The sequence below is a fragment of the Mustela lutreola genome, chromosome 9 (genome assembly GCF_030435805.1).
Source record: "Mustela lutreola isolate mMusLut2 chromosome 9, mMusLut2.pri, whole genome shotgun sequence".
NCBI classification, from domain to species: domain Eukaryota; kingdom Metazoa; phylum Chordata; class Mammalia; order Carnivora; family Mustelidae; genus Mustela; species Mustela lutreola.
The window spans coordinates 20879435-20893672 of NC_081298.1; the positions used below are offsets into that span (position 1 = coordinate 20879435).

General features: G+C 54.6%; 1 protein-coding gene across 1 annotated transcript in view; it reads left to right on the plus strand.

Annotated features, from left to right (window-relative positions):
• Positions 1-5093: 5093 nt before the first annotated feature.
• The window catches only part of TGM2 (transglutaminase 2), a 33490-nt gene continuing 24345 nt past the window's right edge, over positions 5094-14238 (plus strand). Inside the window, exons 1-3 of the mRNA XM_059133241.1 lie at positions 5094-5253; positions 8727-8906; positions 13490-13732. Of these exons, the coding sequence (XP_058989224.1) occupies positions 5244-5253; positions 8727-8906; positions 13490-13732 (433 nt within the window). The 5' untranslated portion in view covers positions 5094-5243. The remainder of the gene's footprint in view (positions 5254-8726; positions 8907-13489; positions 13733-14238) is intronic.

Below are 14238 nucleotides of genomic sequence, written 5' to 3' on the forward strand. Positions count from 1 at the left end.
TGCTTTTCTTTTTCTCTCCGATCCCAATTTCTCAACTTGTAATCTTGGGGATGGTTACATCAGACCAGAATGTTATCTCTTTGTTAAGACCGGATGCCAAGTAAGGGATAATGGGTTGTGAGCCTGCTCTGAAGCGGGTTTTCTCCGTGAGTAGAGCAAATCTTGCTGCCTGAAATGGTCAGCACTCCACTCTCCCAAAGTTCTACAACTCTCGGCTCCCTGAGGTTGTCTGGAAAGATCACAACTGAAACCACTTAGTGGGGACAACAATAATAGAACCGACTTTCCTTTTGGGAGGGGCTTTCACTTCCTCTTGGGATCTCCTCCTTGTAGCCCAGTCGGCTGGGGTTTTGGAGTCTGTTTTTGTAGGAGAGAGAGACTTGAGGCTCAGATGCTTAAACCAGGGGCGGTGGGAGCTGGGTCAGCTCCCGCCATGCCGGTTCATGCTTGTCCCATTCCGCATGCCTCTTATCCCACCCTGCACCCTGGGACAATGTGGTACCCCACTGCAAGTCACATAAAAGCAGCTTTCTACCTTTTCAAAATGAGGAACAGAGGTGCATGCCAGAATTTACTTGGTATAGTGTTTGGAGGCTCTATTCCAACCTTTCTGTAACTGGCTATGTGGCCCCGAGCCTAGCGGGAGGTCTTTCTATTCCTAGGATTATAGGAGAGGTAAGGTGGGTGCAAACGTCTTATTTCTGAGGGATATAACAAGAGTGGAGAGAGGCCCCAGCACCACACCTTGGTTCCTGGTCTTGCCACAGGCAACGGGCACCCCGCTTCCTGCGAATCAAGGCTCTGGGGTTAGTCCAGGCTTGAACAAGTCTCTTCCCTCCGCCCCCACTACCGCAGGTCACTTACTCACTCAACAAACATTGATTGAGCAGGTGGGTGGAGGGAGATGGATACACACACTGGTTCTGTGACAATACCCTGCATGTCAGGGAAAGGAAGTCCCACTGTGGTGAGCTCCAGGAGGAGGTGGCCTTTGGGAAGGGCGCAGAGCCTCGGTGAAACTTTGAGAGGTGAAGAGGGGATGGCATCCCAGGCAGAGGGCGCAGCTCAGGCAAAGGCCCAGAGGCAGATTACCTCAGAGTGTTTCTGCGGCCAGTGGTGTAGCACGTGAGACTGGAGAGTACAGATGTGGACGACATGATTGGAGGGTAGGTTGGGCCAGATGTGAAGTGCCTCGAATGGCAGGTGGAGAGCTCGCCTTGCCCCTGAGGTATTTCAGCGGGACAGGCCCATGCACACAGCTCCCAGAAGGCTCTCTTTGGCTCCACGGCTCCCCTCATCATCACAGCAGCCCCTGAGGTCTGGGAGGTGATTCGTGCTTTCAAAGAAACAGAAACCAAAGCCCCACCAAAGGGAACTCAAGTGCCCACAGTTCCAGAACTAGGGGGCATTGTGAAGGCAGAGCAGCCGACAAGATGGCCGGGTCAGTTTTTCCATCTCTAAAATGGACACATTGGGAGGGCCCTTCCCAATCAGGCACTCTGCTCTCTGCTCCTCACCCCCCGGGCCACCAAGATCCTAGCCCCAGACAGGACACCCGTTGAAAGGTCATGCCTGTGCCTTGACATTTTCTAAAAGTCCCCTGTCCTGACACCCCTACCTCACCCCATCCCACCTCAGGGGAGTCTGGCCCTGCCCTCCCTGGGCTCCCTCATGCTAGACACTGCTCATCTGTCATTAGTCACCAGCTGGTAGAAAAACTGAGGCCTTCCAATGCCCTATTATGGTCCCACCCACTGCTGCCCTGCCCTCATCCCTCCCCCTAGCTCAGCCGTCCAGGGCCATCTCTGGCCTGGAGGTCCCTTGCCTTTGGGGAATGGCAGAGCTCAGCCATGTCCTGGGAGCCCAGCTGTGCTGTGTGACCTCAGGCGGTTTACCCAACCTCTCCAAACCTTCTTCTTTTCTTCCTTTCCTTCCTTCTTTCTTTCCTTCCTTCGGCTCTCTCTGACTCATCCGTCTCTCTCTTGTGCCACAAACATTTATGGAACCTACACCAGACACCATGCCTCAGGAGCATGGACCACTGCCTTTGGAGGCCTCACTTGCTATGAGCTGTAGGACTGAACATAACCCAGTCCCCTGAGACCCTCCACCCCTGGGGGCCCGGGATGGGACAGGTCTGCGCTCTGAACCATGGGAGAGCCAGCACAGGGTTTGGAATCAAGCCCGGGTTCCAAGCCCCTGTTTCCTGACTGTGTGACTCTGGGCAAGTCACTTCACTGTTCTGAGCCCCAGTTTCCTTATTGAACAAAATGACAAAAGCTATACTGTGAGGTTTAAATGCCACATCTGGCTGGTAAGGGGTTATTCAAAAGTTCTAAAACTTCAGCTTTGTCTCTACCTCGAGCCTTAAAGATCCGTATGGAGGGATAGGACTGATCTCTCTAATGGTGGGGGTTAGGCATCAGTCAGTGACCCCAGGTATAAGACTCACCTGGGATGCAAGGAGTTCTTCTGAGCGCCCCTACCCCAAATGTTCTACGTGGTCTGCAACCTGCTTTACTTATACATCAGACTGTCCCTGTTTGGGGGGAGGGGAGTCCTGATTCTCGATGGCATCATCATTAAGTAGTTTTAGGTAATTTTTTTGAGCACTTACTACTGTGCGGGGTACTGAACAGACATCATCTCTAATCCCCAGAGGTGGCAGGGTGGGGCGGGGGGGGTCCTTATTATACCCATTTTGTCGAGGAGGAAACTGAGGCTCAGAGAATTCTAGTAATTGCCCAGAGTCACACAGCCAAGAGTGACCTCAGACGCTCCCCATCCAACCGTTGCACGGCACTTCTCCTGCATGGGATGACGAAGGAGGACCTGGAGTGGATTATCACCCTCTCTGGGCCCCTGTTTTTCCTTTAATAAAATGGAATTTTGAATCCTTACATGTCCAGTAACGTAAAGTAAGGCCGAGTTTCCCAGCCCCTCTGAACAGATAGGAAAACTGAAATCCAGAGTAGGGTGGGGGTGGGGCATGTCTTTAGGCCCAGCCTGGGCCCTGACCCCCTGCCTGCCATTTCCTGGAAGCCAGTCCTGACCCCGACTGACCCTCCCTTGCTCAAGTGACTGCATCACTCAGGTGACCACAGTTCTCTGGAAAGGGAGAGGAAGGAAGCAGAGATCGCTGTGTGGGCTGGGGACAGGCCTGGGGTCTGGAACAACCTGGTGGGTATTCTAATAAGACTCATGTGGCTTCCTGTGCCCTAGGGAGTTAGTTCCCAGAGGTTACAAGGGAAATAAGCTGCAAGTAAAGAAGAAGCTAGCATTTCCAAATGGAAAAGAATGGACGAAAGCAAAATCCACTCTTTCAACCAGGGCAGCACCGACCCTTGTAGAACCATAATAGCCTAAGGATCTCTTTCTGCAGAACCTGACTGTCCCCAGGCTTCCTGCCCTTCAGGCCCAGGTTTGGGGACGCTGGCATCTTTGTTCCAAAACTCAGGGACCCTAGTTGTCAAGTGCTCCTTACATCCTTGGTGGTCCGCCTCAGTCATTCTGGTAGACTCTCACTCCAGGCCTGAAAGGGAGGAACTCTTGCCCCCATTTTGCAGAAGGGAAACTGAGGCCCAGAGAGCCAAAATACTCGCCTGTGGTCACACAGCTGGTCACGGTCAGAGTGAGAACTCAAAACCGAGTTTCTTGACTAATGTCCACTTGCCCTGCTTCTTCCTCTGAGCTCTTGCCAGCTGCAGGAACATAATTGCCCCCCCATTTTACAACATCTGTAAAATGGGGGGCAATTATAAGTTTCGCTCCCAGTGTTACTTATATTTTACAGGTCAGCACGGTTATGAGTTTGTTCACCAAGACCCCAGGCAGGGCCCATTGGGCCCAGGAACAAGCATCCATGGAAGCAACATGGGTTTATTCCTCGCATTGTGTTACACAGGAATGGGAACGAAGACCAGTGTGGTAGCCCAGATCCATCAACAGATACAGAACTCATTCCAGAAAAAAATTGGGGGAGACCTACAGGCCCCGGGCCTCTCCAGGGACCCTCTCCACTCAGGCCTCATGTAAGATGTGTCAGACGCTCTGGGGAACCAGAGAGACCAGGATAGGCACAGCTAGGGTGCTGGATTCCCGGGGTCAGAGGTTGAATCCCTAGAAGTTCAGGCTTTGGTCTCTTCTGGCACACAGGGGATCTGCAGGGAAGCTCAGTGGAGGGAAAGGGGGAGAAGGGAGGGAGGGATAGGTGGGTGAGTTGATGGATGGATGGATGGATGGACGGATGGATGATGAGGGGGACAGAGGGTTGGATGGGAGGGGCAAATTATCAGAGCTGGGCTACGGGAAGAGGTGGGCATATTGCCGTTTCTGCACATGAGCCCGTGTCTGCATGTGTCCGTGTGTCTATGGGCGCTCCAACCTGATTTTGTGTCCACACCTGACGACGTGTGTGTGTGTGTGTGTGTGTGTGTGAGGTCGGTCCATGTGCATGCGGGAGCTGGCTACATCCGGACACCTGCTGGTCTGTGGGTGGCTTGGGCTGAGGACCTGTCCATGTGTGTCTGGCTGTATCAATGTCCTGGTGTGTGTTGGTGATTTTGTGTGTGTGTGTTGGTGATTTTAATCTGATTTTGTATCCATGTCACTCGTTCTCTGTGTCCAGGTTCATCTGCTGTATCTGTTGGAGTATCTGTGTCACTGAGTGCCCACATCCCAATGTCTCTGATTGTGTCTGTGTCCGCTTCATCTGTAACTGAGTGTGAGTGTGTGTGTGTGTGTGAGTGTGTGTGTGTTCTCCATCCGGGGCAGACCTGACTGTGGTTCCGTGTCTGTGGGTCCAGGTAAGCTGTGTCCTGGTGAAGCTCTGTGTCTGTACCTGCCTGTGTGTCTATTTTTGCACCTCCACGTCTCTGTTACCCAAAATCTGATTAGGTGTCCAGGTGTGTCTGTGGGTCCTGGTCTCCTTGTGTAGCCCTGTCCGTTGCTGTCCCAGCCTTGATGTCTGTCCGCTCCCGCAGGGGGCGCCCTTGCCCAGCGGCTGTTCCCTCCCTCCCTCGGGCTCCTGCCCCTGGGGGCACCCTAACTGAGCGGAGAGCGGTCCCAGACTGGGCAAAGGTGGCCCCACCAGGTCCCCGCCTTCCAGCACGGCCCCGCCCCCTGCCGCCCAAAGCGGGCTATAAGTTCACGGCTCTCTCAGCTGCGGCAGTGCTTGCCTTCAGTGGTCGCACTTGGAGGGTCCAGCCACCAGTCGGAGGAGGAGCCGCTGCCACCACCTGACCATGGCCGAGGGTGAGTATCAGGCTCAGCGAGCGCTGCCACCACTCGGGCGCCCTGCCCCTGGCCATCCCTCCCTGGTCTCAGGGGTCCTGCCTGGGAAACACCTGGCCAGGGGCTGCTCAGTCCCTAAGTCCCCCAGTTTGGGAGCAGCAGGAAGGCTGGGCTGGGTGAGGAGTGCCTGGCTCCCAGTCCTGGCCCAGTTTGGGCCTTTTACTTTCCCCATCCCGAGGGCATGATCATTAACCCCTGCCTCCCTGGATCAGATGAGGTAACGGAACGTGAAGATGTGTTGTAAAGTGTAATGTACTGGGCTAGTGGACCATTGTCACTTGTCCTCAGTCAGATAGTGGGGATGGGTCCCATGAGGCTGTGTGGAAGGGTCTGGCCTGGCCTCAGAACGCTTAGTTTTGGTTAGTCCCTGCCAGCTGGAGAGGCGTGCGCGTTCTCCCTAGTGGTGCCTGGAAGACTGCTTGCGTCCGAGGCCAGAGAATAGGTTCCAGCACCCTTCAAGGGACTGGCCTGCTAGCAGACGGGTTCTTTAAGATCCCTCCAGCCCTCAGATTCTACAACTCTGGTCTTGGGCCACTTGTTGACCCTTAGTTTCCCCTCCTGTAAAATGGACAGCTCTGCAGGTCTTGGTACCTCCATGAGGGCCAAGAGGAGTAGAGAAGGGATCTGATTAATTTCTTACCTGCTCCTCCCACTACACACGCGCGCACACACACGTCCACAGTGGCAACACTTCTGTCCCAGGGAAAGGATTTCTGCAGTGGGGCATGTCAGTGCCCAAATGCGCTGTACCCCCTGTCCCAGTTAACTCTTGGGTCAAGTCCACTTGAAATGACCTTGGCACACTGCAGCCCCTGGACGGAGGTGTAGGGAGAGGGAATGTGAAGAGGGAGGCGGGGCACGTGGAAAAGGGAAGAGAGGGAAAAACCCGTGGACCTGCCTGACTCGCAGTGTGACCTCAGGCCACCTTAGTCCCTATCTGGGATCTGGCTTCCCAACACAAGGGCTTGAAAACCAGCTCAAGGATGGCTGTCATGGGTGACCTAGGTGGCTGCTTGTCTACGATGCATTTTCCCATCCCTGTCCCCAAGAGAGGCTCCGTGGGGCTAGGGGATCCTGGAGGTGCTGATTGTATGAGTCACCTGCCCTAGTACCACGGTGGCCACTTCCTACAGGGGTCCCACTGGCCTGGAAGACTGCAGCTCCTTTCTCAGTGCAGAAATCCTAGCATCCTAGAACTCAGTGTTTCTGCACCTTTGGAGCTGGTCATGATTTCTGGCAATCCTTCTTCAGACGATAGCCCAAGAAGGCACCCCACCTGCCCCAACCCAGAAACTAACCATCTCACGATGTTTGTGTGTGTGTGTGGGGGGGGGGGGTCCTCTTAACCACTTAAGCTTTCTGGAATAGAAGTTTCCAAAAACAATGTTTCCTTACCTCAGAAGGCCAGCAGGAAGCTCTTTCTGGTGGATCGGAGGTCTCTCCTGCTGTGACTGCAGAGGGGTTCAGCTTCCTCAGGCTTCCTCCCATGCTCAGAACAACACAGGAGTGGGAGGCAGAGGAAGGAAGGAGTGGGGGGATGGTGAGCAAACCCTGAGCTCTGAGCGAGGTGGTTTCCAGCGCAGGCTTCATACTCCACAGCCCGGGATGCAGATCCCTACTCTGGTGCTTGCTGTTGGACCTGGGACCACAGAATATTTCCCTGTGCACCGGGGAGCTGGTGATAGTACCCTTGTGGGTGGAGCGGCTATGAGCTTTAAGTAGAGATAAGCCATGTCTGGGTCCTCCCTTAGCAGTCACCACGCACTGTGGGATCTTCCACGGCAAAAGTCAGGGGACCTGAGTCAATGTGTCCATGGAAGTACCCATTTGCTGGATGACTTTGGACAAATCCCTGCCCCTGGCCTCACTCAGTTGGACCACTTACTTTCCAAAGACCCCACAATGCTGAGAGTCTACCTTGCCTACTCTCCCCATGCTACGGTCTTCCTAATCGTGACCTTGAGCTTGCCAAGATTTATGAGGTTTGCTCTTCCCTCAGACCTCCACCCACCTACCACCCCTGCCTCCGCCCTGGTCTTCAGCTCCCTCCAAAACTATAAATAGAGCTTTCACATAACAGACTTCTGCCCTGGTCCAGGCCTTGGGGAAGGAGTGCCCAGCATTCTCTCCTAATCCTCACAGGAGACTTCTGAGACTTCAGAGGAGGTCCAGAGAGGGAGAGAGACCTGCCCAGGATAACACAACAGGACCAAATGAAGGTCCAGAAGACTCCAAATCCCCTGCATTTAAAAAAAAAAAAAAAATTTATTATGGAGAATACTGAACGTCCATCAAAATAGAGAGAAGTTTAGAAGAGTTTTTAAAAAATAAGGATCCGGGGCGCCTGGGTGGCTCAGTGGGTTAAGCCGCTGCCTTCGGCTCAGGTCATGATCTCAGGGTCCTGGGATCGAGTCCTGCATCGGGCTCTCTGCTCAGCGGGGAGCCTGCTTCCTCCTCTCTCTCTCTGCCTGCCTCTCTGCCTACTTGTGATCTCTCTCTGTCAAATAAATAAATAAAATCTTTAAAAAAAAAAATAATAAAAAAAAATAAAAAATAAAAAATAAGGATCCAAGTAGGCCGAAATGTCTCTTAAGTTTCTCTTAACTTATAGTTTCTCCCCTCAATGATTTTTTTTTCCTTGCAACTTATTTGTTAAGGAAGCTCCACCTGTTGTTGCCCAGAGTGTGTGTTTCTGGCAATTGTATCCTGGTTCTCTGTTGAACATGTTCCTCAGTCCTCCATATTTCTTATAAATTGAAAATTGAAACTAAAAGGCCAAGCCTGTGTAAATAACTTGTGCCAAATACTGCTCCCCACTTCATTTTTTTTTTAAGATTTATTTATTTATTTGACAGACAGAAATCACAAGGAGGCAGAGAGGCAGGCAGAGAGAGAGGAGGAAGCAGGCTCCCTGCTGAGCAGAGAGCCCGATGTGGGGCTCGATCCCAGGACCCTGGGATCATGACCTGAGCTGAAGGCAGAGGCTTTAACCCACTGAGCCACCCAGGCATCCCTCCCCACCTCATTTTTAACAAAAGGACCCTTTCATAAGGACAGAACAGCTTGCATTGAAGAAAGTAGGTGATGGGCAAGGCACCAGGCTGAGCGGTTCACAATGGTCCTGGGGACGGATGAGGAAGGTGACACCCGGAAAGGGGACTTGCCTGAAGTCACACTGCTGGAAGGCACCAGAGATCTCCCCCACATGCCATAGTCGGCATGACCTTGTGATTGAGAGTTGGGGACATATGGCCTGGTTAGCCCCAGGGTGGCAGGGCCGGGGGGGAGTTTGGGAGGGGGTTGGACAGGTAGGCATTATTTAGAGAGGGCTGACTCCCAGATGACCCTGGGGGTCCCCATGTCCAGGGAGCCCCAGGGTCACAGCCAGCTGAGGGAGGCCACCACGGTTCACACCCCTCCCACTGTCTCCATAGATCTGGTTCTGAAGAATTGTGACCTGGAGCTGGAAGTCAATGGCCGTGACCACCACACAGCCGAACTGTGCCGGGAGAGGCTGGTGGTAAGGCGGGGCCAGCCCTTCTGGCTGACCCTGCACTTCGAGGGCCGAAGTTATGAGGCCAGCGTGGACAGCCTCACCTTCAGTGCGGTGACCGGTGAGTCCCTCCACCATCCCCTTGCCCTGACCTGTTTTGTGATTTCATGACCCCCTGACAAAGGGGCATGGGGCTCCATTCCTCTTTGCCCCCTGAAGAGTTCCTAGCAGCCGCTAGTCCATTTTACAGATGAGGTAATTGAGGCCCAGAGCGTGGAGGGAGTAATGCCCCAGGCCACCCAGCCTCATAAACAAGTGGGCTGGACACCCGGGTTCTGAAAACCCATTATCACCAAGGAGTGGGGCTCAGCTTCCGACCACAATGGTCTATCAAGGTCCACCCGCTCTTCCCCACATCAAAACAGCTTTCAACTCTTATCAACAGCTACTTCCCCAAATCCACATAACCCGACCAGGCCTCTGGCTCTGGCCCATGTTGGGTACATTTGGGTGGTAGAGAGAACCTAGCAGGCTTCGTCTCTCTGAGAGGACAATTTTGTGTTCCCACAGTTCCTTCTCCAGGCCTCGGTAGGCTGCCTCAGGCTTGGGGGCTGACAGACCTGGATTCTGGTACAGACTAAAGTGCCCACCCGCTGTGTGACCTTGGACAAGTTGCTTAGCCTCTCTGTGCTTACGTTTTATCCTGTGCAAAGTACTCACGGTGGAGGGTTGTTAGGGCAGAAGGGCCTGACATGGGAGATTGACTTGTAGATGTTAGCAGCAGTCGCTGCACTTGCTCCGGGGCTGGGGTGGGGTGGGGGTGGTTCCAGCGATGGGTGAAGGGACAGTGAGGCCCTAGCCACCCTATCCCCCATGCCCAATGCCCAGTCTTCTTGGTTTGCCATTCCTGGGAAAGGAGCCTTCAATACCGAATCTCTGGATTGGGCTTTGGATGGGAACCACTCCCTTGAGGTCAGCTAGGGGCCGCCTGGCTGGGACTGGGCTGGAGGGTGAGAAAGGCCTTTCTGAGACCTGTAAGGGCAGAGAGAGCAACAAACAGGCTCAGGCCTGTATTTACCTGGCAGCCCTTTGATAAGGCTTATCGCTGAGCCTGCAGACTGGCCACGGATATCCACCCCATGCCTTTCCTCCCTCTCCCTCCCCTTCTGGCAGGGATACGCCCACTCTCCCGGGCTGGGCCCCCTCACAGACAGCCAGCAGCTTCGGGGCCCATTTTAACTGACCGGAGGAGCCTCCAGGAGCCTCTGATCTTTTCAGCCTCCGTTTCCCTCTCTATAAAGTGGAACACTGTGGTGCATAACAGGATACCCTGAGAAGAGTCAGGCTTGGGATGATGAGAATCCCAGCACCTATAGAGCACCTGCTGTATGCATGCTCGACCTAAATTCTCCCATCTTGGAAGCATAAGGAGACCCCATTTTACAGATGAAAATACTGAGGCTCAGAAAAGGTTGAGTTACATGCCCAGGTTGCAAAGTGAGTTAGGGACAAAACAGGATTCAAACCCCGCCCCCAGTGTTGAAGTTTTCCTTGCTGCAAGCTGACAGCAGGCACATTGACCTACTTACCATGAGGGCCAGCCAGCCAGGCCTCAGTTTGTTCCTCTGTGAAATGGAATGGTCGAGGAGTTGCCAGTGGGAGCTACCTGTGACTTCCACCTTCTTTCCCTTCTTTCCCTCTCAAGACATTCCCTTTCTTCTTCTCCCTGCATCTAGGCAGCCTGCTGCTCGGTAGTTAGGCCCTACATTAAGGGTTGGGTGACCAGCTGCTCTTCCACCCTAGCAACTCATCTCTGTTCTCCAGTCTCCACCGGCTTATCTCGGACCCAAGCCAATCTGCCCTGATCACCTCCAGAACCCCGGCGGGCAGTCTGGGAAGACATTCCCTCTCTGGAGGCAACACAGCTTCCGTGTCTGAGTTACCAAGAACTCTCATGGAGTGGGGAAGCCTGAGGGACAATACCAGGAAGCTGGGCCTTTCACCTCAAAGCCTGGCTTGGATTAGCACTCAGCCCCCGGCCTGGCCTGGCCACCCTGCTCTGGTGCCAGAACATTCTAGCTTGTTATCAGCCTGTACTACCTCTTTAGGGAAACTGAGGCCCAGAGAGGGGAGAGCGCTGGCGAAGGTCCCTCAGTGAGCAGAGTGTGTGGCCTGACCCTGTATAGACCGAGATGCTGTGTATTTTGCCCAGAAGGTTAGAGACCTGGCAGGCTCTGTTATGGGGAACAGACCACAAGAGACAAACATCGAGACTGAAGTCAGCATCAAGAACCTTCATGAGGCTGATAGAGGGCTTTCCTCCAGAAGGTTTCCCTCATCCACTTGCCCAACCCCACACCAACTGTGGTCTAGGGGAGTCCCCAGGACTCCTGCATCTCCAGGTCATTTAGGCCCAGAGGGGTCCCTGAAACATCTCTGGGTCCACAAACAGTACCACGTGGAGCGGCAGCCAGTGCATTTTCCGAGCTGGCTTATGGGAGCAGTGAGGCTGTCCTCATGTCCCCTGCCCAGGGCTCCTTGGAAGAAAGGGGTGTGTGTGTGTGTGTGTGTGTGTGTGTGTGCTCCAGGATGGAGAGAAGGGGGAATGTGTTTCCTGACCTGTCCTTGAGGGTGGTACGTCAATAATGACAGTGGCCGTGGGACCCAGCCCGGGCTGTTACCATGGTGACCAGATCATTGATTCTCCAAACAGGGACATTTCTGAGAATAAAGGAACACCATTAAGAATTAAGCTGGGGCCACATCTGTAAACAGGGACTGTCCCAGGCAGACTAGGCCATGTGGTCCCCCTGACTTGGTCCCTTTCAGACTCAGTTTCCCTCTCTGTAAAGTGATTCAGCTGAACAAGGCAATCTCTACATTTCACTCAGTCCCCCAAATCTGTGGTTTGGCTTGCAGATTCTGACTTTTAATGGTCCTTTTTGGTGACGCGGAGGAACGCTCGCGTACCCTGTGTAATTACTGTTTTAGTCACTGTTTGGAATCCTTCTTACGAAGTCTCTGACAGTCCTCTGAGCTGCGTTAGGACATGGGAGTGATGGTAACAAAAAATAATCGTTTACTGAGCACTTACTTTGTGCCAGACACCGTGCAATGTACCTCCACCTTTTTAAGCTTTACAGTGTCCTTATAAGGAGGTATTTGTAACTGCCTGTAATTGACCCTATTTTACCGATGAGCAAATTGAGGCACAGAGAAGCTAAGTAGCTTGTCCAAGGTCACAGAGTGAGTTTGAGACCTAGAATCAGATCTTCCCAGGCATGTGGTCTAAGCCTGTTTTCTTCTTTGATGAAGAAAATTGCAGATTAGAGAGGCCTGCTGACTTAGTCCGGGTCACACAGTGCTCAGAGCCTGAGCAGGAGAACCAGATCCTGGCTACCTCCCGGGGAACCCAGTGAGACCTAACTGCTCAGGAGCATTTAAAGGCTTACAGCCAACTCCTGGCATCCAGACAGGGCCCCGGAGGCCTGTGTCATGCCTGTTAGCTCATGGTTATATTTGGGTCTGGGCGTGGGTGGGGCTGGAGGGTTGGGAAGAGGGGCAGAGTGTGGGGAGGGAACCCCTCAGGGAACAGGCCCCCATATTGTCCACAGCAGGTGGGCCGGGCTACACGGAGAGAGATGGAAGAATAAAAATAAATTTTCCTGGGCAGCCGCCCAACTAGGCAGAGAAGGTTCTGTTTCTCCTCTCGGCCACCCAAGTCCAGAAAGGATGACCAGCCCCTCCTCGCCCTCCCATGACTCAGACCTGCCTGCAGAGGCAGGGCCTTCTCCTCACCAGAAAAAGCAGCCAGCCAAGCTTGAGGCCGGCTCCCTCTCTCATGGAGCCTTTAAGACCCCATGAGGAAGCAAGGGAATGAGAGGTGCCGTGGAGGACAGCCCAGAGCCTAGAGACCTGGGCTCAGACGCTAACTTTGCCCCAGAACCCTGGTGCTATTGGGAGACCCTCCTTTCTCTGAGCCTCAGTTTTCCTACCTGTACAAGGGGTCTCGGGAAGCAGGAAGTGCCAAGGCTGTGGGGTGGGAAGGAGATGGTGATGACCCCTGCTTGGAGCTGCCTATGGAGACACAGAGGTCAAAAGTTGGAGGGAGCCAGGGGGAGACAAACACCTAAAGTCTGCACGGGCCAACACCCCACAGCAAGGGGCCTCTCAGATGGGCTTCCGCGGGGACATTCGAGGACCGAGGTCCTATCCTGCTCAGTGTCTGAGCTGATTCTTCTGAAAGGGAAAGCTGCTTCCTAGCAGGGAAAGTATTCAGGTGGGAAAGGGGATGGTCCCGAAGCATTCCTCTTTGTGCTACGGGTGGACACGTGGAGCCCAGAGAGGGGGAGGGTCTTGTGCATAGTCACAGCCGCCCAGGCAGCCTGACTGAGACCCTGCCCCCTGGGGTGGAACTGTCCCCTCTCCCAGGAGAAATCCATCTGGTGCCTGTGGCTTTTTCCAAATTCTCGCAAAAGCACTCTGCCAGGCTGGGGTCCGATCCTCACTTTGTAGAGGAGGAAACCAAGTCGCAGGGAGATGACCTCTTGCCAAGGTTTCCTCAACAGTCAGCAGCGGTCAGCAGCGGAACCGGCCTCCAATCCCGGCCCACGGGACACCCGCCGGCCTGCGCCCGGCCCCTCTGCCGGGCCGGCTCCCTCCCTGCCCACGTCTGGCTCACGGCCACGGCCTTTTCCCCATCAGGCCCAGCCCCCAGCGAGGAGGCCGGGACCAAGGCCCGCTTCCCGCTGTCCAGTGCCATGGAGGAGGGCGCCTGGACCGCCGTGGTGATGGACCAGCAGGACGGCGTCCTCTCGCTGCAGCTCAGCACCCCGGCGAACGCCCCTGTCGGCCTCTACCGCCTCACCCTGGAGGCCTCCACTGGCTACCAGGGCTCCAGCTTCGTGCTGGGCCACTTCACTCTGCTCTTCAATACCTGGTGCCCAGGTGAGCCGTGCTCTCGGTGGAGGGGGGACGCGGGGAGCTGGCAGGGCTGGACCACCCAATGGCAGGAGGCACAGTGGCGAGGGGGGATGGGGCTGAAGATGGAGGGAAGGCCTCTGGGCAGCACCGTGCTCCTGCCTCACAGGAGCCTTGCAGTGTCCTGTTACCCACCCTCATGTCATACAGGAAGAGACAGGCACTTGGAAGCAAAATGCCTTCCCCGAGGCCACACAGTTGCCAAAAGGACCTCACCCCGCATCTGAGGCGCATGTGTTCCCCGAACCCCGTGACCTGGGCGTGCAGGTGTCTGGGGTTCACAGTCCCAGTCAAGAATGGGGTGTCCAGGGGATGCCCGGGGCCGTGGATCCCATGCCCGGTTCTGGTTCCTGGGGCTCTGTTTGAAATTTCACCAGACCGACTTGGGGAGGGGAAACTGAGGGAAACAGAGGCAGAGGCGGAGGGTGGCCAGAAGCGGTGGGCAGGAGCAGTTAGGTGACCTCTGTGCCTCC